The sequence below is a fragment of the Panthera uncia genome, assembly GCF_023721935.1.
Source record: "Panthera uncia isolate 11264 chromosome A3 unlocalized genomic scaffold, Puncia_PCG_1.0 HiC_scaffold_12, whole genome shotgun sequence".
In the NCBI taxonomy this organism is placed as follows: Eukaryota; Metazoa; Chordata; class Mammalia; order Carnivora; family Felidae; genus Panthera; species Panthera uncia.
The window spans coordinates 19,659,817-19,687,021 of record NW_026057579.1 but is presented as its reverse complement, the minus strand read 5'-3'; the positions used below and the strand labels follow the sequence as shown (position 1 = coordinate 19,687,021).

Here is a 27,205-nt window from a genome sequence, read left to right as displayed (position 1 = left end):
GCTGGGCCCTGGGCTCTATGAAGAGAATTCTGGATGACGTCTGTCTGTCTGTTATCACCCCACTCCCATTTGTCCACAGTCCCTGTGCTTCTCCGCCAGACCCGCCGAAACCCAGCACAGACGTGGTCTGAATGACAACTGAATTTGCCTTTCTGGTGACTCACCAAGTCTTGCCCACTTGTCCAGCCCACGCTGTCAGCCAAGCCTGGCTGACAGAGCCTGTCTTATGCTAGAAGGGGGTGGGGGGTGGGGGGTGGGGGGTGGGGGGCTGGTCCTGGCACAACATCTGTGGGCAGGTGCAAGGTCTCAGCCCCCACCTTCTCCCCATTCTCAACCCATGCTGTCTGCTTCGCCCCCACGCTCTGAAATATGTCATAGATGACTTCAATTCTTTGCTTGGAAACATGGGTGGGATTTTTTTTTTTTTTTTTGCTTTTGCTTTTATGTCCCCCCCATTTTTCTGAGGATACCGGTTGCCATCTCCTCCTTTTCTTCAGATCTCTGTCCTTACTATCACCTATGGAGGACAGGGAGGGACAGGGATGCCTCAAATCCATAGGCCCACTTCATGCTGGGATTTACTAAACAGAGGGGCTGGGAATACAGGGTTCCTAGTCCCCAGGAACAGTTCCCTGGAGCTCTTAGCTGCCCTAGTTAATGCTGCCTTTGTGATCTCTCAAGGCAAAAGACAGGTGGGTGGGGCCTGTGGACAGGACTGGGTTTGGTCCTACTGGTTCTAAATAAGTCCAGTGTAACTAAAAGGCCAGCAGAGGCTGCGGGGGTGGAAGAGGCAGGGCTGGGCGCTCCAGGGCCATGGTCTGACTCTTGAGAGACTGATACAAATCACGGCATAAGTAAGGCAGCCTCAGCAAATCATGGACCCCACCCCCTTTGCTTTACAGATGGGACACTAAAATGTGTCAACAGAGATGGAGTAGTCTAAGCCTGGAGACTCATAATTCAGGAAATTTTAAGTGTAATCTGGGGGTGCCTGGGTGGCTCAGTTGGTTGAGCGACCGGCTTCGGCTCAGGTCATGATCTCACGGTTTGTGAGTTTAAGCCCCGTTGTCGGGCTCTGTGCTGACAGCTCAGAGCCTGGACGCTGCTTTGGATTCTGCGTCTCCCTCTCTCTCTGCCCCTCCCCCACTCATGCTCTGTCTCTCTCTGTCTCAGAAATGAACATTAAAAAATAAATAAAATAAAGAAGTGTAATCTGCTCCTACATTGACTATGTTCTTTCCAGATAATTTCCCAATTTGACCAGGGTCTTGATTCCAGGCATTAGAGGTGGCTGCTGTGACAACTGATGGCCCATTTCATCACAGGGACCATGTCAGCCTTCAGGCCCAGCTTGGGATATGCAGAGGTTCACCCCTTCCTGTGCAGGGTCCAGTGCAAGACCAGAAGGAAGAGGAAGGAGGCCTCAGTACTCATTAAGCGCCGATCTGGAAAGACAGGAGACAGCCAGGCCCAGAGAGCCACTCTTCTGAGAAGATACCATCAGGTATGATTTCACAGAAGCCAGACAGGCTCTGCCCTGCCAGCGCCAGCTAATCTATGACATTCTGAGGGCAACAGTAATCACAGATGCAACTTGCCATGTGCCTGTGGCCAGGCTAGGTCCTTTTAAGATTAATCATCCCATTTGAGATAACGAGAATGATTGCCATTTGACATAAAAGGAAACTGAGATTCAGACTGGTAAACAGACTCGCTCAAGGTCATGGAGCCAGTAAATGGCAGAGGTGATATTTGAACAGCAGCTTCCTAACTCCACTGGCGTCCTTTTCCCCGTTCCACAGCTTTCTCCTGGGTTCAGGAAGGAAGGAGCCTAGGAGAGAAGCAGCATTTGGTATTTGCACCTTTGCCAATTCGGGAACCATCAGGAAAGCTCAGGGCGCCATTTCTTTCTCTCTGAGCCGAAACAGGCAGATCTCTGCTGAAGATGCTTTTGCCTGAGGCATCTTCTGGGGGCCTCTGAGATGAGTGGGTTAGAGTCTTAACCACATGCCTGGGGGGAGGCTGTCAGTATCACTAGCATCCCGGAGAGAGGCTAACCCCTGGAATGTTCATGGGAAAGGCCACCTCCCGAGTCCCACAGAGGAATGATATAAACAGCACTGGGCATGTCAGAGAGCCTGAATGCTGGTACATTTGCTATGTAATCTATTACAATCTATTTGCTATGAAATCTAGGGCATCAGACCCTGGACTTCAGTTTCCTTATCCGTAAAACAGAAGAGAATACCACCAACCTTGCAGGCTTTGGGTAAGAATGGTGAGTTGGATAACATGTGAAAGTACTTGGTAAGTGATAAAGTACAATCAAATGTCAGCAGTTCCTTGTCAATCAGTGTCTACTCATCACAAAGAGCAACACAAAACAATCAGTGGAACAGTCGTTGCTCAAATCTCTTGTTACCACCACTCCTACTGTCACAGGCCTATTTCTCCTTCTGTGGCTCCCTCGTTACAGATCTTGAGAAGACAGCAGAAAGAGAAAAAAAAAAAAAAAGAAAGAAAGAAAGAAAAAAGAAAAAGAAACCAAAGAGACAACAGTAAAGGGAAGAACCGTGCTATTTGCAGTGATTTTCTGCCCCGGGGGACAGAAATCAGGAGACTCAGTCTGTTTCCTGCCTTGAGTCTCCTTGGATGGCTCAAAACACAACAGAAAGGATTGGTCTCTCAAATGCTAGGAATTCTCCCATCAAGAAGAAAAAAATTAGCGATCGGGAAGCGTATTGGCTGGGGAGTGAACTGAGCTGGACTCCGCTCCCAGCTTTGTATTGGACAGGGGATGGATGCCCCTCGGAGAAAAGCGGGAAGAAAAAAAAACAGCCCGTTCACTTCAGTCAGAAAACCACAAACACCTCACGTCTGATCCCTACCTTCCTCCTTCTCCCCTACTTCCCTTGTTTAGATGTAGTGTTCTAGAGGGTGTCTCTCCAGCACCGGGGATGCAAGTGAACAACAGAACGCTATAATGTCAGAACTGGATGAGACCTAAGGAGGCATAAAGGGCAGACTCAGCATTTGACAGCCTGGGCACAGGGCCAAGGGCTTAGGTGGGTCACTGGGGTCATACAGACTCCAGCCCCCAGGCAATGCTTGGTCATTCCTCTCCAGTCCCCACTGCCCATCATTCAGGCTGACCTCTAACCCTGGGCTCCTGACCTGCTGCTTCTGAGGTGAATCAGCAAATAGTACAGAAAGCAAGGAATCATCTATTGATCATGTCTTGCAGTCCCTGGGAGGGGAAGTGACTTGTCCACGGTCACAGGATTTCCAATAACTGAATATCACTGAGAATGATTATCAACCCTGGATCTCCCTCAATTATTCATTTTTTTTTAAATAATTTTTTTTAACGCTTATTTTTGAGACAGAGAGAGACAGAGCATGAACGGGGGAGGGCCAGAGAGAGAGAGAGGGAGACACAGAATCTGAAACAGGCTCCAGGCTCCGAGCTGTCAGCACAGAGCCCGAAGCGGGGCTTGAACTCACGAACAGTGAGCTCATGACCTGAGCCGAAGTCGGACGCTTAACCGACTGAGCCACCCAGGCGCCCCAATTATTCATTGTTTTTAAGCCAATCTTCCAACGAGGTGTTAACACATTTCTTTTATATATTTTTCCTCCCTTAAAATTTTTAGATTAGTTTTTATTTAACAAAGTACTATATGCTTGCAGTAAGAATAAAAAGATAAAGGTACAAAAAGTATAAATTGAAAAATGAAAGCCTCCCTCCCCATTAAAATTCTTAGAAATAACCACTATTAGTGAATTCTCATCATTCCTTCCAGAAATTTAAATAATTTAAAGACTTACTCAACTATACCTACTGATACATGCTCCTGGTCATGGGTACTCAAAAAGATTTGTTGATGACATGAATGAAAGGAGCCAGGTGAGTTAGGGGCTGGGGGTTTGCATCATACGGAAGGCCAGAGATGGGTTGAGTTAAGCATCTCGCCAGATAAGAGCTCCCACTGGGGCCTATTAGCCCGGGATCTGGCATGAATCTTTCGTATCTGAGTTGGTGTTACAGTGTGGAGGTAAAGATCGTGGGCTCTGGAGACAGGCAGACAGAGGCTCCTGTTCTGGCCCTAACGCTTCCTAGGCACGTGACCCTGGGTTGTTCCTTAAGGAGTCTCGGTAGCCTCACTGGTCACATGGAGATTAAAATAGTACTACTTCATGGGGCTAATGTGCGGATTAAAGAAAAACAATGCACATAAAGAACACAGGCAGCGTGTTTGGCTGTACGAAACCTGCACTAAAGAAACGGTAGCTATCATCATCATTACTATTGTTGTCATTATTATTCTGCTGGCTCACCTCAAGAAAGGAGAAAGCCTGCAGGTCCATCACCTAGTGCTATAGAAACAGATCAGCCCAGGACCTGGTACTCCTCTGTCAAGTACATCTGGCAGGAAAGGGAGATGACTGAGAAATAACTCTAATATGACCAGGAGTTAATGCCCAGGAATTTCTCAGCATATTACAAATTCTAGATATACCAAACCACAAGAACAGGTGCCCTCTGAACTCTGGGAACAGGGATCTGCCTTGCACAGCTGCATGGCAGAATGGCTAGCTTTGTGGGAAGAGGGACCATTTTCTTATCTCCTCAGGCTACCTAGTTCAACAGCTCTCAGGCCAAGAAGGCTCCAGAAGCGCCCTAGACTGGCCAGGTGCAACAGGCTGGCAGGGCATGGCAGGAGAAGGGTGCCCTTCTCTAGCTGCATCCCAGGCCTTGCCTCTAGTCCTCAGAGCACAATGAGAACATTATCATAGCCACTTGATCCAATCTTGTGCTATCTGGGGGCTGGAAATGACTAAGGGCAATAATACAGTCCTCTAGTCAACACACATAGGGAGAAACCCAACACTGGACCAAAAGGACTGCTGAGCCTCGACATAACTTGAAGCCCAAAACATCTGATGGAAATGTATGGGTCTTAAATGCTTCTTGCCAGGCAAATCTTTATATTATAAAACGCCCCAGCTCATGGTAGTTCTGTTAAATGATCACACTGCTGCCAGGGATGGGAAGGAAGAGAAGACACGGATCCCATCAATGCCAAGAGGCCATGGACTCTGACCTAGATGTCAGACGCAGCTCGGGGCACCCATCACTTTTTATCAGGAGGCTTCTCTCAAGGATGGTGGAGGACTTAGCTGAGATGGGGGTGTGTTGTGTAGTCCCTGATGACCCAGCCCCGTAAATCCGAGTGTCTGGCATGGGACTGGTGTCCTGGGGGACGTGGAAGGAACCAGACCAGCTTTGGGGAAGTAGACACTTCCTAGATTACTGGGGAGTCTCTCCAGAGACTGGTAACCGCCCTATTCAGAGACCAACATGAAGACCAGAGAGCGGAACGATACTGGGTATTTAACTCCCCCCTCCACAGCACTTTTTCTCCTCCTGGGGCTCCTTCTCCCCAGAAGTCCTGCTATTCGCCCCTTTACCCACTTTCTCCTTCTTTCTCCCTGCCTTTATGACCCCACTTCTCTTTCCCCTCTTCACCGTCCCCTTCTATTTCTTTCCTGTCTTTCTCCCCGTTCTCTTCTCTCTTTTCTTCATTTCATTGTCTTTTTCTAACTGGCCACGATAGAGAACTGAAAATTATTTTTTATTATTGATTGAATGCATACATTAAAACTTAAACCCTCTGGTCTTAATTTTTTCTTTTTTAGGTTTTATTTATTGGGGCACCTGGATGGCTCAGTCAGTTAAGCATCTGACTCTTGATCTCAGCTCAGGTCTTGATCTCAGGGTTGTGAGTTCAAGCTCCACGTTGGGCTCCATATTGGGCTCCACGTTGGGCATGGAGCCTACTTAGAAAAAATAGTAATAATAATATAAAGTTTTATTTATTTAAGTCACCTCTACCCCCAACATGGGGTTCAAACTCATGGTCAAGAATTGTATGCTCTTCTGACTGAGCCAGCCAGACACCCCTAATCTGAATTTTCAAAAAGATGAACTGAGTATTTTATACTTTGCTCTAAAAAATAGTATTTCCAACAATTAAGGACTTTTAGGAGGAGGAGGGGCTTTAAAGACCATCGAGTTCAATGGCTTTGCTGATACATAAATCCCTTTTGAGCGCCTCTGACATTCAGTTTCTCCTTGAGCCCTCCCAGGGATTGAAGCCCACTACCTCTAGAAGCAGCCCATTTCTAAGTGTTAGGAAGTTTTTTATATTGACTTTAATCTGCTCCTGTAATTCCCATCCTCTGGCTACCAGGACAATCTAGGATATAAAAACAGGACAATCAGGGCGCCTGGTGGCTCAGTCAGTTAAGCGTCCGACTTCGGCTCAGGTCACGATCACACGGTTTGTGAGTCCGAGCCCCACATCGGGCTCTGTGCTGACAGCTCAGAGCCTGGAGCCTGCTGTGGATTCTGGGTCTCCTCTCTCTCTGCCCCTCCCCTGCGCATACTGGCTCTCTCTGACTTAAAAATAAATAAACACTAAAAAAAAATAAAAAACGGTGCAATCATCAGAAAGTGAGGTGCCTATTGGGTTCAAAAGATGGGGGTAGCCCAGCTGGCTGTGAGGTTCTCCCACTGGAGTAGCTGGCTTGGGTGGGCAAGATTGAGGAGATATATGGCAGCCAGCCACTGGCAGGCCCTGAATGCCAGACTAAAACGTGGTGTGTCTGACTTATCAGGAAGGTGAAGCCAAGAGACACTGTCCATGAGGCAGTAATAAAGTTGTTATTTACCGAACACTTACATGCCAGGAACTGTGCAAAGTGCTTTAACACTGATTATCTCATTTAATCCTGTTAATTATTGGTACTGTTATTGTTTCACTTTATAGATGAGGTAACTGAGGTCTCAGAGCTAGTAAGTCACTAAACTCAGGTCTGTGTCTGATGCACCTGTTCTGAATACAGCACGCTACAGAACAAGGTCAGCAGAGAGACCAGGACGGGAGACCCCAGTCTGGGAGTCATTTACATAGAGGGAGAGAGTGTCAAGAACAGAGGGTGAGGGTCCCATTTAAGATCTCTTCTAAAGACGGGCCCCCAATCTCCATTTCTGGTCTTGTGCCTCCTCTTAAACTCCACCGATCCATCTCTAGCTGCCCATTGGATTTTGTCACCTCAAGTTCAATGCAGCCACACAACCTCCTGCCATTTTCCACCACCTTCCTAGCAACCAGGTTGCTGATCTTCCTAATTCTTTAAGCATAAAAGAGGATCAAATTTTGTGTTAAACCAACCCGGGCTCGACTGGATTTGCCACATGCAAAATATGAGGCCTTGGGCAAGTTACTTAACCTCCATGGGCCTCGGTTTAACAGCTATAAAATGGGAAGAGTGACACCACCTTTCTTGGAAGGTGCTTGTGTGGATTAAGTTGCATAATTTATAATACAATATGTAGTATAGTGCTTGGCACAAAGCAAGTGTTAAGTAAACGGCATTATTACTGTGATCACTGCTATTTCTGGAGCTTGAAACTCCCTTTTTGCATAGCTTCTCCTGGTTAATCCCAGTGCTCATGAGTGGGGGGGGGGGGGGGGGGGGAAGAAGAGGGACCTACAAAGTGGACAATAAAAATTCAATGCAGTTTGTATTCTCTGCAATGACCTCATCCCTTTGGCTTTGGGAGCGGCTGCTGCAGGGTCTCTTTTCTACACCCACCACAGACAGAGCTGGGCTCCGGCCAAGACCTGCCTGCTCTTCTCCCTCCAGACCTAGTTACGTGGGGACCAACAGGCATGCCTCTTCCCCTCCTCTCTTTAACTGGAACCCTCATTTTGTGTCATCTGCAGCCCTGACCTCCCCGAGACACACTTCTGTTTTCTCTCTTAAGTATCCAGGATCAAAGTTTTAGAGATTACCTGGTCCAATCCCTCAAACAACTCAGTGTGAAATTAAAGTAGTCATTTAAAAAACGTCTTGCGGGGCGCGCCTGGGTGGCTCAGTTGGTTGAGTGACCAACTTTGGCGCAGGTCATGATCTCACGGTTTGTGATTTCGAGCCCCGCGCCGGGCTCTGTGCTGACAGCTCAGAGCCTAGAGCCTGCTTCTGACCCTGTGTCTCCCTCTCTCTCTCTCCCCTCCCCCACTCATGCTCTGTCTCTCTCTGTCTCAGAAATAAACATTTAAAAAAATTAAAAAAACAAAAAACAAAAAACAAAAAACGCCTTGCACAATTAAACGTGAATAAAGTGGGCCTTCTCCCAACCAATCCATATGCTTTCACCAGTGCTCGCCGCAGTCCGTGCACTGTGCCCAGACACATGTCAGCAAAGCCACAGCCTCAGTTGTGGGTCTGTGACTTGCCCTGCGCCCCCTTCCCCATAGGCCCTGGAAGCCATCAAGCCCCCTGGAGGTACTATATAAGGGTTGCTAATGATTCGTGAGAAAGCAGGCACTGGTCACAATCGCAATCACAAGCAAGCACACATTTGCACACCTAACACCCCCTGAGGCCCATGGTGAACACAGAAGGAGAGATGAAAGGAGACTCCAAGGAGACAGGCACTGTGTTTGTACACAGTGAGGACAGAACAAAGGAAGCAGGGAGCCTGGAGGTGGAAGAGAAAGCGGGCGAGACAGACTGTAAGATGAGTCAGAGAGTGAACGAGGGCACTAGGTCGCATCAGCTACCGCTTAGTTGCCCCCAGAGGGTGGTGTGAGCGGGGAAGAAGGGGATGGGGGGAGGCGAGAAGGGGAGTTGATGCCATAACCCAGAAGTGGGAACCAGAGGAGAGTGTGGCTGATGGGGAGCAGAAGCTCAGTTAATTTCCAGGAGGGACCCGAGCTCCCAGCCTTCTGAGTTCTCCCACGTCTTTCTTGCCCGGCTCTGCTTCCGGAGCTGCAGGGTTATGGCAAGGCCTCGGGGGACGGCTCGGCAAGGAAAGAGTCAAGCTAACAACAAAGATGTCAATCCCGGAGATCACTGGACCCCTGCTTGGTAGACAGAAGCCACCCTGTGGCTGCTAATGCCCCTCCATTTATTTGGCTCTTTCAACGCATTTCAAATGCCCACCCACTAATGATCTCATTTAATCTTTGGCACAAGCCGTGGAATAGGCAGGCCCGGGATTATCTCTACCTCGCTCCTCCCCTCTTTGCCCCGGTGACCCCTCAAGAGTCCTCAAATGGTTTCCTCCATCCCAGAAACATCCAACATTGAACCAGCCAGCGCCTTAGAGGTACGAGGAGCTTGGGGTCCTCTGTCCAGGCTCCACTTTGAGTTGCTTGTTGCTGTTTGTCCTGGGCTGGGTGTGATAAGAAGTCACAGGACATGGACTCATTCCCCTCCTGGAATTTCCCAGCCACCCCTCCCCCTCCACTAATGTCTGAAAGCCTGGCACATAATGACCGTTTCTCCCAGTCCCCAGGGAGATGTGTCAGATATGCGGGACTTCTCATTAGGCGAACGGAAACCTAAGGCCTAGAGAGGCGAAGGCCTTTGCCCTGAATCACACAGTGAGCAAACATGGAGGGACCGTGATGACTTGAGAAGAGCACAGGTCTGGGGGCATTAGGAGACCTGGGTCCCAGTCCTGGCTCCACTGCTTATCAGCTGAGGGCACAGAGAGAGTCACTCAACTTCCCCAGCCTTGGTTTTCCTAACTGTCAAATGGGAACAAGTAGTTCCCATCTCTTGGGGTTGCCTGAGGTGAAGATGTCAAAGAGTTACAGAAAAATGAATTTTTCTGATTATCAAGTAGCACAGGTAACATCAGGATGCTGCTGTCATGGAGAGGCCAGATCAAGCATAAAGAGTCTAGGATTTCCTTAACTTACCTGTGTGGCCCTGGGCAGGTCCAGGCCTCAGTTTCCCAAAGCCCCTGCCAGCATTAAGAAGGAGGGTTCTGTGGACCATGCCTTTAGAGCAAGAATTCTGGTGCTGGCTGCCCTGATCTCCTGACCATCCTATTATCTGTGCCCACACTGCCTGAGATCCAAGAATCTTACTGAGGGAGCCAGTCAGTTGCCAACAATGGGAGATCCCATTGCTCCCAGAGGGAAGAATCCACTGGATCCTTCATTCCAACCCCTCTACCCATTTCGTCAGGGCCGATGTGTGCTTTTGCACCGTCTCAGCCTCCACAGCCTCCCAGCCTTAAGGGACATGAGGATGGAGAAGGGAAAGTAAGGGGTAAGGGGGCACTCTTGGTAATGAAACCAATGACAGACTCCTGCCCGTGTAAGCTTCCCCAGTGGAAAGTACCAGACTGCCTGGATTCCCTTCCTCCTAGGGAGAGCTGAGTGTAACTATTTTGCCGTTAACATCTTGCTTCTCCCAGGATGGCCCCAAAGGTGCTGGGCCCCTGATCCCTTCCTTGAGGAAGCACCTCAGCATAACCCTTGCTGAGCTCACGGAGGTGAATTAAATATTAAATATGCAAGGCCAGAGCCGCGGGTGCAGCAACACGTTCCCATAAACACAGACAATGGCATACAGCTCACCTGCCCGTCTTGCAGCAGCTGCCGCTCTCCTTCCGCGGGCTGGGTTCCCTGATCCCCAGCCCACACTCTTGAGAGGGCATAAAAAATAGCAATGTTTTTTTTCTCTCGAGCAAGTGAACCAGCAAGTGCATGGTTCCCTGTGTCCTTCCTCCAACCCCTAGTGCTGAGGAATCCAGGGATCCGGAAATACCTGGAACATTGAGTTGTGGCATCAGCAGCAGTGAAATTTAACAGGTCTGTGGCTGGCCTGGCAGGGACCTCTGTAGCTTAGCCCCACCTAGGGCCTGGAGGCCCCCATCGGGAAGGGGACGGCTCAGGAAGGCCCAGATAGCTCTCAGGGCAATGGGGAACTAGCTCTTACTGGGACCAGGACAAGGCCTGGGTGTGGGGGCCGGTTTGCTTCTCAGGTTGGAAGAGCTTCAGAGATCACTGAGACCACCTCGGTTTTACAAAAAGGGAAACTGAAGTTTGAGAAAAGGAGGAAGCAACTTATACAAGGTCACTTAATGAGCTATAGAATAGCTAGGCCTAGACTCCAGGGCTCCAGGGTAGAGCCCAGTGCTCTCTCCTCCCCTCTCTGTGATCCCTGAATCTCCCTCCTGACGCTACCAAGGACCAGGCTCTGCACTGCATGGCTCCCGTGGACTGCTTTCATGGGAAGCTGGATCCATCCCTAGTCCTACCTTGCCATCCAAGTACCGAAAGAGCCCGAGGTCCAGGCATTCCAGCTCAGCTCTGCCATTTTGTAGGATGGAACCTTGGTCACGTCACCTCTCTGACACTTACTTAGTTCCTTGCCTGTACGGTGGGGACTTAAGAACCAGGACCCTGGATGGCTCCTGTAAGGCTCAAATGAGACCACGTTTGTGGGGCATTTGGTCAACCGGGAAGTGCTGTCCGAATGTCAGATATGGTTAAAATGGTGTGAGGTGTGAAGGTGCTGCAGAGGGAGGAGGTCCCAGGGGAGGAGGCTGTGCAAGACAATCCACACCCAAACGAGGCTGACCTGGTCGTCCCGTGGACCCGACTGACACAGACGGCACCAGCAGAGATGGACAGGCAGTAGGTGAGACCAGCTCAGGTTCACTGGCTTGAAAGGTCACCTGCCTGCTTTGCTTCGTGTGTGTATGCGTGTGAGTTTGTCTGTCCTCCTAGGCGCTCCTGGAAGGTTCTGCCTGGCAGCCCGGAATCGCAGGAATTTGCCTGGCTGCTCCAGGGGAGCATCTGGCAAGAGGGCAGTGTGTGGCGCTGAGGGAGGACACCTTGCTTCACTCAGGTCAGGGCACAGACCCTCAAAGAAAAGCCTGTCACCCAGATCCCTCTGGGGACCTCTGGAGTACCCCTGCTCTCTGGGGCCCTTACCTTGTACTTGGCTGCGAGCAGCTCTGTGGCCTGCTGCTCCCGCCTTAGGTCTTCCAGCATCTTCTCCTTTTCCTCCAGCAGCTTCTGCTTCTCCTCGCTCACGAGGCTGCGGTCATCCTGGATGGCCGCCTTCTCTTCCTCCAGACGCTCCTTCTGTTCCTGCAGGTAATTCTCCATGTTCTTATCCAAGGCTGACTCCAGGGTAGGCTGGGGCGGGCGGTGGTTGTTGTTGTTGCCATCCTCCTCTTCGGCCACCCAGGCCTCTATCACTGGCCCCTCAGGGTACCCGGCTGGGGCTGACACAGCCTTCTTCCTGCGGCTGCTCTTCCTCCGGAGCCGCTTTCCCAGCATCCCCTTCTTCTCCAGCTGGGCCTTCAGGCGGGCGATCTCCTCCTGAAATTCCCGCAGCAGAGTGTCCTTGGGGTCCTCGTTCACCCGGGGCTTGTTCTTGATGTTCTTGGCCCTGTTGGCAAAGCGCAGGGTGGAGAGGCTCTCGTCGTAGCTGTGCGAAGCTGGCCCCAGGGTGGCCACCATGATGGTCTTGGCGTTCCCCCCCAGAGAGTCCTGGAGCAGCCGGGTCAGCTTGGAGTCCCGGTAAGGGATGTGAGTGCTCCTGTTCCCCGCCAGAGCAGCGATCACGTTGCCCAGGGCAGACAGTGAGAGGTTGATTTTGGAGGCTTCCTTAGGCCTCTCTCCTCCACCACCACCACCACCACCACCACCGCCGCCGCCGCCGCCGCCGCCACTCCCCGTGGACTGCGTGACCGTCCCTCCGGCTGTGTTGGGGCCTGCCTTGTTCTGCCTCTCACTGCCAGCCAGGTCCACCAGGTTGAGCTTGCCCACACGGATGTGGTCCTGACCATCTGAGCCACGCTCACTGCACTCCACCGTGATGACGAAGATGGCATGGGAGCGGGAGCTGACCTCATTCATGTGAGTGCTGCCCACTGCCCGGGTCTGGTTCCCCAGGTTCATCACGTGCTCAATCTCCTTGACATTCTTGGTGACGAAGGAGGAGAGGTCCTTGATGTAGACCCCGGTCTCCGGGTTCTCCTTCAGTTCTAGCCTCTTGCCAGGCTCCTTGGAGAGCAGGTCTCGAATCTCCTCCTGGTAGATCTCCAGGTAGGAGGCCCGGACCAGGTACTGCTGGTTCTGGGAGCGAGAGATGTGGGTGAAGATATGCTCAAAGGCATTGGGGATGACCCCGCGCAGCTCGGGCTCCACCCAGGTCCCCTGCATGGTGTAGGTCTTGCCAGTGCCCGTCTGGCCGTAGGCAAACACCGTGCCATTGAAACCCTGAAGCACCGAGTCTACCAGGGGCCTCACGGTTTCATCATACAAGTCCGCCTGCTTGGAGCTGGCATCGTACACGGCATCAAAGGTGAAGGACTTGGGCAGCTCCCCTGGGGCAGCGCGGGGGTTCCGCAGGGTCACCTGGCCCAGTTTCACGTCCATGGTCAGGATCTGCTCGTGACCAGCAGCCTCCTCCTTCCGGCTGAGGGGGCGGCACCGGGCCACCACCTTTAGGGCCTCGCTGGCCTTGGTTTTACTGGCCATCTTGCCGCTCTGTCCTTCCTGCCCCCAGGGCCCCTCCGCAGCCTGGGCGGTCCTGCTGTCCTCTCTAGGTCCGGATCAGCGGGGCCGGCCCAGCCCCCAGGCGCCGCTCTTCAATCCGCATGCAGCCTCCTAGGGTGGGGATGCTGGGAGGTGGCCCCGCCGCTGCTGCAGTCCGGGCCTCCACCGCTCTCCGGTCCTCGCTGCACCGGCCGGGAAGGGAGAATTAGGCAGAATCCCCGGGCAGCCGCGGGAGCCGCACCGGCCGAATGGCAGTGCCCGGAACCCGCCCCATGCTGGGGCAGAGGGAGCGCTGCCGTAAACAGCTACGGCAACAATGAGATAAAGGAAGAGGAAAATGGGATGGGGGTGGGCGGCGAAGCTGTCTTCTCCTCCTCCTCCTCTTCTAGGGATCCATGGCGGGGGCTGCTGGTCCTGGGCGGCCGGGGGTCCCGGCCCTCCCGAGGGCAGAGGCTCACCTGGGGTCCTCCCCCCGCGCTGGGGGATCATTCATTGCAGCCAGCGCGGCTGCCGCTGCCCCTGCCTCCACCTTCCCCGCCGCTGCCACCGGAGAATGAGAGAGAAAAACAGAAGGGGATGGGGCGGAGCAGCCGCGGCGAGAGTGATGTTGCCGCCGCGCTGCGGCCCCAGCTAAGCCGCCCGGCTGGGGTGGGGCAAGGGGCGGGGCCGCGGGGCGGGAGGCGCGAGCCCGGCGCGGCCGGAGCGCGGGGGACAGGGGTGCATCGCCCGCCCGCACCCCCGCGGACCCCTCCGGAATGACAGGCTCGGGTGCCGACCCAGGTCCCGCGCCCACCAGGCGGGTGCGGCGCAGGCACCGCCCGCCGTCACCCCACTGGGCCCGAGCATGCTGGGAATTGTAGTCCTGCCTTTGTTAACCGGGTTCTGGCAGGTTGCTGATGCCTTCTCGCGTCCGGGAGGCCCCTCCCTCTCTGGCTTGCAACCTACGGAGTGACTGCTGAGGTTGCAGCCTACCTGGCGGGGACGGGGCGGGGGGTATCCACCACCCACACTTGTTCCCTCCACAGGTACCATCCTCCATCATTCCACTGCTCCTGCCTTTCTGCCTGCAGACGCGTATAGATCACCCCTCCCCTTCAGAGTGGTGCCAGGCACCTTGACTCCTAAACGTTTCCTGACTCTGTCGTTCCTTTACCCTAGCCTGATTTACTTCTGGCCTTCCTCTTGTCTCCTGGAACCACCTTGCAGCCGATTCTCTCCTCACGTGTTCTCTGCACATGCGCCCAGGTCCCCTTCTCGCCTCTTCCACTAGCCTTCCCTATTGTCTACAAGCCCCACCATCTTCTGATACAGGTCCACCTTCCGAGCCTCCCTCCAGGTACACTGTGTTCCAGACATTCATTCCTTCAAACAGTGCCTGCTGAGCCCCAGGCCCCATTCTAGGAGCTGCACCTTCTTGTCCTCAAGGAGCTCACATTCTAAGAACCACGTTTTGTGTTCTTAACTGGATGTGCTGTGTTGCATCTTTGTGCCTTTGCCCAGAGGGTGCTGTCACCCTTTCACATTTGGGACTGCCATTTGGGCAGTTCAGGCACCTCCTCCTCTGGGAAGGCTTCCTTGATCAGTTTCTTTTCCGATGCAGAAAGAGACAGAATTTGCATAAAACAAAGCTTGAACTCAAATTGCACCTTTTTTTAAAAGTTTATTTCTTTGCTTTGAAAGAGAGAGAGAGCAAGCAGGGGAGGGGCAGAGAGAGAGGGAGAGAGAGAATCCCAAGCAGGCTCCATGCTGTCAGCACAGAGCCTGATGCAGGGCTCAGTCCCACAAACCAGGAGATCATGACCTGAGCCGAAATCAAGAACTGGACCTCAACTGACTGAGCCTCCCAGGAACCCCTCAACTTGCACTTCTGGTCTCCATCCAACTGTGTGACTTTGGGCAGTCACTTACCTTGCTCTAGCTTCAGCTTCCTCATCTGTTTAAACAATTGGAGTGGCGAGCCAGGGGCAGGGGTGAATAATACTCTATGGAGTAGTTGCAAGGCTCAAATGAAACAGTGAAAAACTATTGTGCCAGTGAGAAGACTTTTTTTTTTTAAGAGTTTATTTTTACGTAATCCTTACACCCAGCATGGGGCTTGAACTCACAATCCTGAGATCAAGAGTCATGCTCCGCCCACTGAGCCAGCCACATGTCCCTGAGAAGACTTACTTTTAGGCAAGCCCTTAATAGATGCTTGTGGCCTAGCTTGGTTGCCCTACAGCTCTTGCTGTCTTGAGTACCCTGGATAGACTAGGTCTGTGTTTAGTGTTCCTCTTTAGGGGTCTTCGTATTTTTCCTCTAGGATACAAATCAGTATAATTTCTCAAGTCCAAGGACCAAGCTAGTGGCAGTTGAATCTGTGGACTGAGCCCAAGTTGTCCTTTCTCTCTGAGATCCAGATTGAGGAGGTAGTGTTATCTGGACCTTCATGGCCCTTCTTCACAGAGGCACCAGCAGAATCTTTGCACAAAACATTTCCAATGATGCTATTCTCGGGAGGACCTAATTGTTTAGTTCTTCACCTCCTCCCCATCTTCAAATCCCCGGAACCTTGATGTCAGCTCAACGGGAAGCTTGAGGCTTAGCTGTTAGCTCACCTACTTGTGAAGTCTCCTGGCTTTCCTCGACCCTCTCTTTGATCAAGCTCTACTGCTTATGATTAACTTGGCTTTTGGACCAATTACTGGGTGGGGTTTTGGCTTTGTAGACTAACCTCTCTTGGCTCTGGCAACCTGACTTCTGGATGGAGCAACCATTTGGCTCTTGAACTATTTTCTTGTTGCACTTGGCTTTGGTTTTTGGACTACTCTTTCTCTGCTTTGGCTAACTCACCTGACACTACATCTCTGCTGGATGAGAGGGATTCTGGCCCTGTTCTTCCTACGTGACACTTGCCACCTGGCCAGGCACTTGCTCAGATCCTCGGGTATGGGAGGGGGCCTGGAATCCCAACGCCTACAAGATGTGTGATCCTGAGTAAATCATTCAGCTTCTCCGAACAGCTATTTTCCCAGCGGGAAAAGTGAAGATAAGAATGTTTCCGTTACTCACAGGGTTTACATGAGTTTTGAGAGAGACGATGTGAAAACTCCCTGGATGTAGAAGACATTTAAAAAAAAATAGTAGTTTTCCTTCCTTTTGTCCTTTGTAGTCAACGGTGTTCACATCCTGTATGTCCCTTTTCAGCATCTTCTCCAGCCGTTCTTCCTTCCCTCTCCCTGTTCCACACTCAAGTCTCTAGTCATTTGGGTTTTCTTGAAGTTTTCCAAACACACCGTAAATTTTCAGGCCCCCAGGCCTTTGCTCACGCTGCATCTCTGCCTGAAATGTTCTCCTAACTGTCTCTGTCTACACCTCCTCACTTTCTATTCGTTCCGCAACTCAATATGGCTTCTACTACCACTGTTCCATAGAGATTTCTCTTACCAAGGATATCAGGAGCCCCGAGGTGCCAATTCTAGTGGATCCCTTTCAATAGGAGCATTTGGCATAACCCACCTCATCCTTCTTTAGCAAACTCTCACTCACTTCCCGTGGTTTTCATGACCCTACACTTTTCTGGTTTTCCTCCTACAGCTCTCATGAGTTTTTGGTGGCTCAGTTCAGTCTCCCTGACCGGTTGACCTCATTCAACTCCAACATTAAATGGTGTTCACTAAGGTTTGACCCTAAGCCCCCTTTTACTTTCAATGTCACCCTATAATGATCACCGTAGTTCCTTGCTTCAGTTCATGTCTAAGTGATTCCTAAATTGGTATTCCAGTTCTGCCTTCTCTGAGCTCCAAATCCATGTATCCAATTCTCTAATGGACATAGCCACTTGGATGGCTCCCATGTGCCTGAAATTCTACTTGTTCACACTGAACTCATCATTCTCCCTTCCAAACTTTGTCCTCCAAGAATGGTCTCTAGCTCTGTAAATGGCTCTTCCCCCACCCACAATGTATCCTTCCAAACACTAAATCCTGTCAACTCAACTTCCTTAACATTTGTCAGATCTACGGACTTCTTCTCCCCTTCTACAGTCAATCTCATGACCCAAGCCACCATCTTCTCTGGCCTGGTGCCCCACAGTTGCCTCCAGTCTGGTCTCCTTAGGTCTTCTCTTGCCTCTACCTGTCCATTCTGTACAAGTAATCCTACAAGTAATTAAAAAGACATGTCCGATCATGTCTCCCCATGCTTAAAATGTTTCGATGTTCTTCATTGCTCTTGAACTGAAGTCCAAATCATGAATGTAGCCTCCAAAGACCTATGCAGTCTGCTACCTGCCATATCTCCTGTCACATCTCATGCCACTCTTCACCTTGCTTCCTATAAAGACCACAGGGCCTTTGCATAGGGCCTGTTTCTGCAACCTAAAACATTTATCCTAATCATTTTTACTTAGATACCTGCTCTTCATTTTTCAGCTCTCAGCTTGAATGTCGATTCCAATGGGTGTATTTCTTGACTTTCCCACCTAGTTTATACCCCTTTGTAATATGTTCTCACTGTTCCCTGTATTTTTTTTTCATAAAACTTAGCATAATTGTAATTAAATAAATATTTGCCCTCCTTTGTTGTTCTGTGAAGATATAACATCTCTGTTTGGCCCATTTTTTAAAAAGTCAACTCTACACCCAATGTGGGGTTTGAACTCACGCCCCCAAGATTGAGAGTTGCTTGTTCTACTGACTGAGTCAGCCAGGTGCCTGTTTTGTTCACTCTTGTATCCACAATGACTAGTCCAATTCCTGGCACATAGCATGTGCTCAGTAAATATTTAAAAAAAAAATTTTAAGGTTAATTTATTAATTTTGAGATAGAGAGAGAAAGAACGAGTGGGGAGGAGCAGAGAGGGAGAGAGAGAATCCCAAGCAGGCTCTGCACTGTCAGCACAGAGCCCCGTGTGCGGGTGGAACCCACGAACCATGAGATCATGACCTGAGCTGAAATCAAGAGTTGGATGCTTAACTGCCTGAGCCACCCAGGTGCTTCAATAAATATTTTTATAAATAAACAGAAAAAGTGAAAGTCCTGTATGAACATCACCTTTTCTGGGAAGACTTCTTTGACTCTCCTAATTCTATCTATTCTAATTAATCGCTCCTTTCCTCATAATTCCATAGCTCATTGTCTAACTAGCCTTAGAGAACTCATCACTGGTTCCCTTGTATGGGTTATGGTTAACTGAGTCTGTCTCCCTCCCCATAATGTGTGCCCCCCTGAGGACAGGAGCTATGCTCTTTGCTTCTGTGTCTCCTTTCCCCATACCTAGCATGATACTGTATACACGTTAGGTAATCAAAATCGGTTGTTAAGCAAATGAATGAAGAATGTTCCGAGACCTTCAGGGCAAGGAAATGGGGAGGCAAGACCAAGAAGCGGTGGTAAAAAAAAATTTTATATTTGTACAATGATTTACGGTTAATAAGGCATTATCACATGTATTTCTCACTTAATCGTCACATCAACCCCAGAAAAGGGGCAGATATTAATATCCCCATAAAAAGGAGGACTCCAGGGCACCTGGTGGTTTAGTCTGCTAGGTGTCCAACTCTTGATTTCGGCTCAGGTCATGATCTCACAGTTTGTGAGATTAAGCCCTGCATCAGGCTCTGCACTGTCTCTTCCTCTCTCTCTCTCTGTGTCTCTCAAAAAAAATAAATAGACTCAAAAAAAAAAAAAAAAAAAAAAAGGACTCCCATGTTTCAGGCTAATTGACCAGGGAAGGACATCCTACCATCAAGTGGCACAGACAGTTTTCAGACTCCAAACCTTCAACTCTGGTGGTCTTTCTCCTATGCCACAAGAAGAGCTTGTTGTGGATATGGCAGAATGGTTGTTTCTCAGTCCTGGTTTGAATGACAGTTCCATAGACGTCCAGATTCATCGTTGGCTTGGTGGGAGGAAGAAATTCCCCTCACTGCATTTTCTGTGACAGTGACAGTTCTTCTTTCCCAGGGGATGCCCACACAGGCATCTTCTTCTAATGTGGTCCCAGTAACAGTCAGGGTGAGGTTATATCAAGAAGATAGAGTTAGGTCTTTAGCAATCCTGAGGCCTACAAATTTTCCCTTGTTCTTCAAGACTTGGGATTACCCTGCAAAACCAAATTCTGCCAGCAGAGGGAGACATGACCATGTGACAGAATCACTGGCTGAGCTCCAAACCTCTGGGCTCTCCATCACTGTGAGATTATCTAACTCAAGAGTCCCACCCCTCCAAACCCCCCCCACCCCCCCCACCCCCCTCCCGGCCGATGCTGTGTCCATGTCCAGCTTACTCGCAGCTCTTCTTTTCCCAATAGTTTATTTTCTCCTTTCTCTGCTGTATTTTCTGGTAGATGGGAGTTGAGTCCACTCTCCACCCCTTCCCCCCAAAATACAGAAAAATCTGAAATATTAAAAATCCTAACATTGAGGGGCGCCTGGGTGGCTTAGTCGGTTAAGCGTCGGACTTTGGCTCGGGTCATGATCTCATGGTTCCCAAGTTGCAGCCCCGCAAGGGGATCCGTGCTGACAGCTCAGAGCCTGGATCCTGTGTCAGATTCTGTGTCTCCCTCTCTCTCTGCCCCTCCCCCACTCAAACTCTGTCTGTCTCTCAAAAATAAACAAACATTAAAAAAAAATCTGAATATTGAAAAAGCACTGTCCTTAGTAGCTACTGTTTATTGAGCATCTGATAGGTGGATTACAGACGTTTTATCTAACTTTCACATTAATCCAGGTGGTACCTGGCAGTCCTGGGACTTATGTCAAATGTCCCCAACTCTATCAACCCGTCCTGGGCCTGGAGTCTCAGCTCTTAACATGCCCCCTCTTTCAACTCCCATGTCAACTCCTGCCTCCCCAGGAAACACTTTCCTGCCTTCTCCAGGCCTCGGTGTCTCTTTCTTTTCTTATCTCCTGTGGCCATTTGCACTATGTGCAATTAGCATCAACTTTTTAAATGGTGTCCCCCATCCATCAATGGAAATATTCTGTCTCCCCAACTGGATTTCTTCTACTTCTCTATACTTGAATTTCTCATTACAGAAATACTTTTAAGAACACATATGGTTTTTTTTTAAGATCTTATTTTATTTTAATTTTTTTAATGTTTATTTATTTATTTTGAGAATGAGAGTGCGCATGAGCAGGGGAGAGGCAGAGATGGAGGGACAGAATCCCAAGCACGCTCCGTGCCATCAGCACAGAGCCCAAGGCAGGGCTCAAACCCACAAACCGTGAGATCATCACCTGAGCTAAAACCTAGAGTCGGACACTTGGCCGGCTGAACCACTCAGGCGCCCCTAAAGATTTTATTTTTAAGGACTCTCTACACCCAACATGGGGCCAGAATTCACAACCCAGAGATCAAGTGTCGCATGCCCCACCAACGGAGCCAGCCAGGTGCCCCAAGAACACATTTTGAAGAGTTTTGACCATACCGTCTATAGAATTGTGTATCCTAATTAAAAAAATATATATCATACACATTATTGACCTTTTCTGCTTACTCTCCATGCAGTCCATCCACAAATCCATCCACAAATCCGGTCTGGGTTCTCCCTATAAAATCTACCAGCTCTGACTCTGACACCCTGCATGCCCCCATCACCCCCGCCCTGGTCCATGCCACCTTTTTTTTTTTTTTTTTTAATTTTTTTTCAACGTTTTTTTTTTTTATTTATTTTTGGGACAGAGAGAGACAGAGCATGAACGGGGGAGGGGCAGAGAGAGAGGGAGACACAGGATCGGAAACAGGCTCCAGGCTCCGAGCCACCAGCCCAGAGCCTGACGCGGGGCTCGAACTCACGGACCGCGAGATCGTGACCTGGCTGAAGTCGGACGCTTAACCGACTGCGCCACCCAGGCGCCCCCATGCCACCTTTATCTTGTGCCCAGACACCACAGTAACAGGAATCCCTGCTTCGGCTTCCCTACTTCCCTTCTCCATAGAACAGTCGGTCTCTTTCTTCCAAACTATAAATCGAATCATAGCACTTCCTGCTCTCAGGCTTCCAGCGGCCTCTTGTCACTCTCGGAATAAAATCCAAAGTCCCTCGCCTGGGCGTGTGGGACTTCCGTGGTCGGTCCTTGGTTACCTCTCGTCTCGTGTGCTCGTCCTCTCCCCTTGTTGCACTCTGACTGGATAACGCTGGCCTCCTTGTTCTGCAGTCCCGCCAAGCACATTCCAGACTTAGGGCCTGTGCACTTGTTCTTTTCACGGCCTGTGGACTGGTGCTCCCATGGCTGCGCACAGCCTCTCTCCTCCACTTCATGGGAATGTGAGCACTGTGACAGAATTTGTCTGTTTTAAATTTTTTTTTAATGTTTATTTAGTTGAGAGAGAGACGGAGAGGCAGAGACAGAGTATGAGCAGGGGAGGGGCAGAGAGAGGGAGACACAGAATCCGAAGCAGGCTCCAGGCTCTGAGCCATCAGCACAGAGCCCGACGCAAGGCTTGAACTCAGGAGCCATGAGCTCATGACCTGAGCTGAAGTTGGAAGCTCGACCGACTGAGCCACCCAGCCCCCCCTGACCCCGACAGATTTTGATTCCCCATCCCTGTGCCTACAAGTATGCCTGGTTCATCAAAGCCCCTGGGAAACATTTGCTTAATAAATAAATGAGTGAACGCAGTTATTAATAGCCTTAAAATCATCATTTTGAACGGCTGCTTAGCTTAATGTAAACTGGTCTTTACTGTGAAATATTAGGTTGAACCCTATGAAACTGCCGTTTTGTAGATTAAAAATGGTTGATATTGGCAATTTCACATAGTTTAGTCGAATAAAACACACTGAGAAAGTTGCATTACATGAATACACCACTTGAAGAATTATTATAAACCAACATCCCTGTACCAAACATCCAGGCTAAACCCAGGACATTGCCGGCATCCCAGAAGTCCCCTGCGGGACCATTTGCAACCACATTTCTCTCCCTCCTCTCTAAGGTAACCACTCCTGATTTTTATGATAGTCACTTACTTGTTTCTCTTTGTCCTTTTACCATCTAAAGAGTATGGTTTTGGGGCGCCTGGGTGGCTCGGTTGGTTGGGCGTCCAACTCTTGATTTCGGCTCAGGTCATGATCTCACAGTTCCCTGTGTTTGAGCCGCAAGTCGGACTCTGTACTGACAGAGCCGCATGAACCTTCTCTCTCTCTCTGCTCCTCCCCATCATGCATGCCCTCTCTGTCAAAATAAATAAGTGAATTAAAAAAAAAAAAGAAAACAGGTTTGTTTTGCCCATTTTTTAAAGTAAACTCTATGCCCAATATGGGGCTTGAACACATGACCCCGAGACCAAGAGTCATGTCCTCTACTGACTGAGCCAGCCAGGCGCCCCAGTTTTGCCCATTTTGGGGTTTTATGGAACTCGTGCAGTATGTATTCTTTTGTATCTGGCTTTTTTCTTTTTTCATTTATTTGATAGACTCATCCATGCTGTTGGTCTGTTGTGTGGAGGGTTATTACCATATACCGTTTCACTGTATGGCTATACCACCTCGCATCTGCTCTTGATGGACATCTGAGTTGTTTCCAGTTTGAGGTTATTACACATTATGCTGCTATGAGCATTCTTGTTTATGTTTCTCGTGCACCTTGAACCCATTTCTTTTTTTTAAACTTTATTTATTTTGAGGGAGAATGAGAGAGGGTGAGAGTGCATGCATGAGCAGGGGAGGGGCAGAGAGGGAGGGAGGGAGGGAGGGAGAGAGAGAGAGAGAGAGAGAGAGAAGGAGAGAGAGAATCCCAACCAGGTTCACGCTGCCAGTGGGGAGCCCGACACAGGGTTCAATCTCATGAATCATGAGATCGTGACAGCCGAAATCAAGAGCCAGATACCTAAGCGACTGAGCCACCCATGTACCCCGGACCCATTTCTGTTGCGTACATTCCTAGGAGCGTTGCATATATTTTCTATGATCCTGTGCTGAATGATAGAGAATGCAGTCTTCAACTTCAGTTGATGATGTCAAACTGTTTGCCAAACTGGGTATAACAGGTTGCATTTACAAGCAGCCTGTGAGAGTTCCGGCTGCCTCATGTCAGAAGCAACACTTAATATTGGTGTTCTTAGTTTTAGATACTTGGCAACTCGTTATGGTTTTAATTTGGATTTCCCCGATGACAATAAAGCTAAACATCTTTTCATAGGCTGGCTGACATTTCATATCTTCTTTTGTGAATTGCTCTTTCTATCTCTTGTTCATTTTTTTTTTAATTTTTTTTTCAACGTTTTTTTATTTATTTTTGGGACAGAGAGAGACAGAGCATGAATGGGGGAGGGGCAGAGAGAGAGGGAGACACAGAATCGGAAACAGGCTCCAGGCTCCAAGCCATCAGCCCAGAGCCTGACTCGGGGCTCGAACTCACGGACCGCGAGATCGTGACCTGGCTGAAGTCGGACGCTTAACCGACTGCGCCACCCAGGCGCCCCTCTTGTTCATTTTTCTACTGAGTTGCCTGTCCCGTTCTTGTTGCTTTATAAGATTTCTTTTATATTTTGGCTTTGAACCTTCTGTGGCTTATATGTGTTGCAAGCATTTTCTCTGTAGCTTGACATTTCATTCTTTACACGGCACCTTTTTATAGCCAGTATTCCTGAAATTTAATGCACACACACGTCTCCAGTTTTCTTTCTCAGATAAGCATTTTTTGTGTTCTGCTTTAAAACTCTTCCCCTACCTAAGGTCACAAAGATATTCTCCTATATTATTTTCTAAAAGTGTTACTTAAAGAAATTTTTTTACACTAAAATGTTTGACAATTTTATGCAAGAACCACTAAAGTTTAATATTTAACAGCACAATACACTGAATCCAAGATATAAAGTTATCGTGTTCAAGAAACTGGGGAGAATCACTCTATCAACTCACTATACAGTATGTGATAAGAAGAATACTCACTTTATCATAGAAAACCTGTCTACACATAGTAGTTGCTTCAAAAAACAACTTGGGGGACACCTGGGTGGCTCAGTCGGTTAGGCATCCAGCTCCGGCTCAGGTCATGATCTCACGGTTTGTGAGTTCGAGCCCTGCGTCGGGCTCTGTGCTGACAGCTCGGAGCCTGGAGCCTGCTTCGGATTCTGTGTCTCCCTCTCTCTCTGCCCCTTCCCAGCTCATGTTGTGTGTCTCTCTCTCAAAAGTAAATAAACATTAAAACATTTTTTTCAAAAAGCCATTTGGTCTTCTCTTGGCTTGTAAAAATGGTGTTCCATATTTCAGTGTAAATTAGCAACCTTCGACTCTTCGGTGTGGCAGAGATGTGGTTTTCACCTTCCGGTTCTTCCACCCCAGCCTGTGCCTCGAGGTCTGCAATGTTTTCTCCAGATCGTCACTGGGACTACCTATGTCGTCACTTTGCTGCAGGAGGGTCGGTACCACCTGGGTGAGATCCTGCACCGTCTTGGGGTCAGACTGGGGCATCTCTCCGGTTCCCAGCTTGACAGTGAAATCTCAACCGTCACCTACACTCTCAAAGCGTTACTGTTTTATTTATTTATTTATTAAAAAAAAATTTTTTTAGGGGTCCCTGAGTGGTTCATTCGGTTAGGCATCTGACTTGGGCTCAGGTCATGATCTCACAGTTCATGGGTTTGAGCCCTGCATTGGGCTCTGTGCTGACAGCTCAGAGCCTGGAGCCTGCTTCAGAATTTGTGCCTCACTCTTTCTCTGCCCCTCCCCTGCTCATGCTCTGTCTGTCTCTGTCTCTCAAAAATAAATAAAGGTAAAATAAAATAAAATAAAAAACTTTTTAATGTTTATTTATTTTTGAGAGAGAGAGAGAGCGTGAGCAGAAGAGGGAGACACAGAATTTGATGTAGGTTCCAGGCTCTGAGCTGTCAGCACAAAGCTTGACACAGGACTCAAACTCACGGACTGCGAGATCATGACCTGAGCTGAAGTTGGACGCTCAACCGACTGAGCCACCCAGGCGCCCCTATTTCTTTCTTTCTAAAGTAGTGTCCATGCCCAACATGGGACTTGAGCTCACAATCCTGAGATCAAGCGTGCTCTACTGACTGAGCCAGCCAGGAGCCCCTAAAAGCCTTGTTTTAAATTTTTTTTTTCAACGTTTTTTAATTTATTTTTGGGACAGAGAGAGACAGAGCATGAACGGGGGAGGGGTAGAGAGAGAGGGAGACACAGAATCGGAAATAGGCTCCAGGCTCCGAGCCGTCAGCCCAGAGCCTGACGCGGGGCTCGAACTCACGGACCGCGAGATCGTGACCTGGCTGAAGTCGGACGCTTAACCGACTGCGCCACCCAGGCGCCCCTAAAAGCCTTGTTTTATTTATTTATTTATTTTATTTATTTTTTTTTTAATTTTTTTTTACATTTATTTATTTTTGAGAGACACAGAGACAGAGCACAAGTGGGGAGGGGCAGAGCGAGAAGGAGACAGAATCCGAAGCAGGCTCCAGGCTCTGAGCTGTCAGCACAGAGCCCAAGGCGGGGCTCGAACTCACAAACCATGAGATCATGACCTGAGCCGAAGTTGGACGCTCAACCGACTGAGCCACCCAGGCGCCCCTAAAAGCCTTGTTTTAAATGATGACTTAACTTTATAACTGTTTTCAGATCATAATTCATTTCAGATCATTCTCTCTATTGTTGCACATTTAGGGTGACCTTTTTTGTTTTTCTTTTTGCAAATACCTCTTTTAAATTTTTATTTTATTTATTTATTTATTTTTATTTGAGAGAGAGAGAGAGTGCGAATGGGGAAGAGGAGCAAAGGCAAAGAGAGAGAGAATCCCAAGCGGGCTCCACACTCAGTGCAGAGGCCGATGTGGGGCTCAGTACCAGAACCCTGGGATCATGTCCTGAGCCAAAATCAAGAGTCAGACATTTAACCAACTGAGCTACCCAGGCACCCCCAAACACTATTTTAAACGTTGTGGGAACAGCCTCCTCCAAGCCCTCTGGCACTTGGGGAAAGGAAGTGGTGGGAGGTATTGCCCACTAACAGTCTAGCCTTACTCTCTCTCCTGAATTCTAGATATTTCTCCCAATGCCCGTCAGCCAAGCTCACCATCGTCACCAAACGCGGGAGGTACCTGCGGTGGAAAGTCAGGAGACCTGACTCTGGCCGCTTTGGCATTGACCTTGACTGGGAAAGCACCCGACTCTGCCTCATCCGACCGGTGTGTGTAGGTCAGGGCACAGAATCCCGCATCACCAGACTGCCTACCTGGTGCCCTTTCCCCTGGTCCACCACCACCAATCAGCAGTGAGGCCAAGGTCCTGGCTTTCACATCCCGGAATGTGGCAGGGGCGGTTTTCCTGGTGTGATTCACAAACTGCAACAATGTTTCAGCCGGACACAGAGACAAACTAAGGGGAGGGGGATGCGGGTGTCCTCAGCCAGGAAGCTTCCTGAGTGCCTCCCCGTCCCCAGGGATCTCTGCCTCTCTGAGCTGGTTGTGTCTCTCATAGTGGAGGGTCATGGGCCCCGCCCTCCCCCGCCTTGAGAGGGCACTCACACCATCCTTCTAGCTGTTTCTCACCCGAAGCTGTCTCTCCAGCTGTGCGCACCCGCAGGTCAGGGAGCAAGCATGCGTACACTTCTCGGCCCCTCCCCAACCCCGTGGCTGGACAAGGAACGATACTCACCAGCTGTGAGGGTGAGCCACCAGACGGTGTTTGGAGGAAGGATTCCAAAGTGGTCCAAAATGCGCACCTCTGGCCTCCCTGCTGGCTGAGCGCGGTCACAGAGGAGTGACAAAAAAGGAGCTGGGACAAACTCTCACAGGCCACGGCAAGTAGACTTTCAAAACCCAAGTCCGACGCTCCCGGCAAAGGCTCAAGCGTTCTCGGCAATAGCTCCACCCACAGACCGTGC

The 27,205-nt window shown here is 49.6% G+C and overlaps 1 protein-coding gene and 1 long non-coding RNA gene across 3 annotated transcripts in view; both read right to left on the bottom strand.

Annotated features, from left to right (window-relative positions):
• Positions 1-14,012, bottom strand: part of KIF3C (kinesin family member 3C) — a 36,688-nt gene extending 22,676 nt beyond the window's left edge. For both annotated transcript variants that reach the window (XR_007462353.1, XM_049651925.1), the window contains exon 1: positions 11,808-14,012. Coding sequence is in view for 1 of the 2 variants with exons in the window: in XM_049651925.1 (XP_049507882.1) it covers positions 11,808-13,364 (1,557 nt within the window). In the remaining variant the exon portion in view is untranslated. The remainder of the gene's footprint in view (positions 1-11,807) is intronic.
• Positions 14,013-19,625: 5,613 nt separating this feature from the next.
• Positions 19,626-22,541, bottom strand: LOC125937330 (uncharacterized). The gene is made up of 3 exons (XR_007462356.1): positions 22,342-22,541; positions 21,237-21,643; positions 19,626-20,987 (listed from the first exon to the last, which is right to left on the bottom strand). It is a non-coding gene; the product is annotated as an uncharacterized LOC125937330 (long non-coding RNA).
• Positions 22,542-27,205: the final 4,664 nt, after the last annotated feature.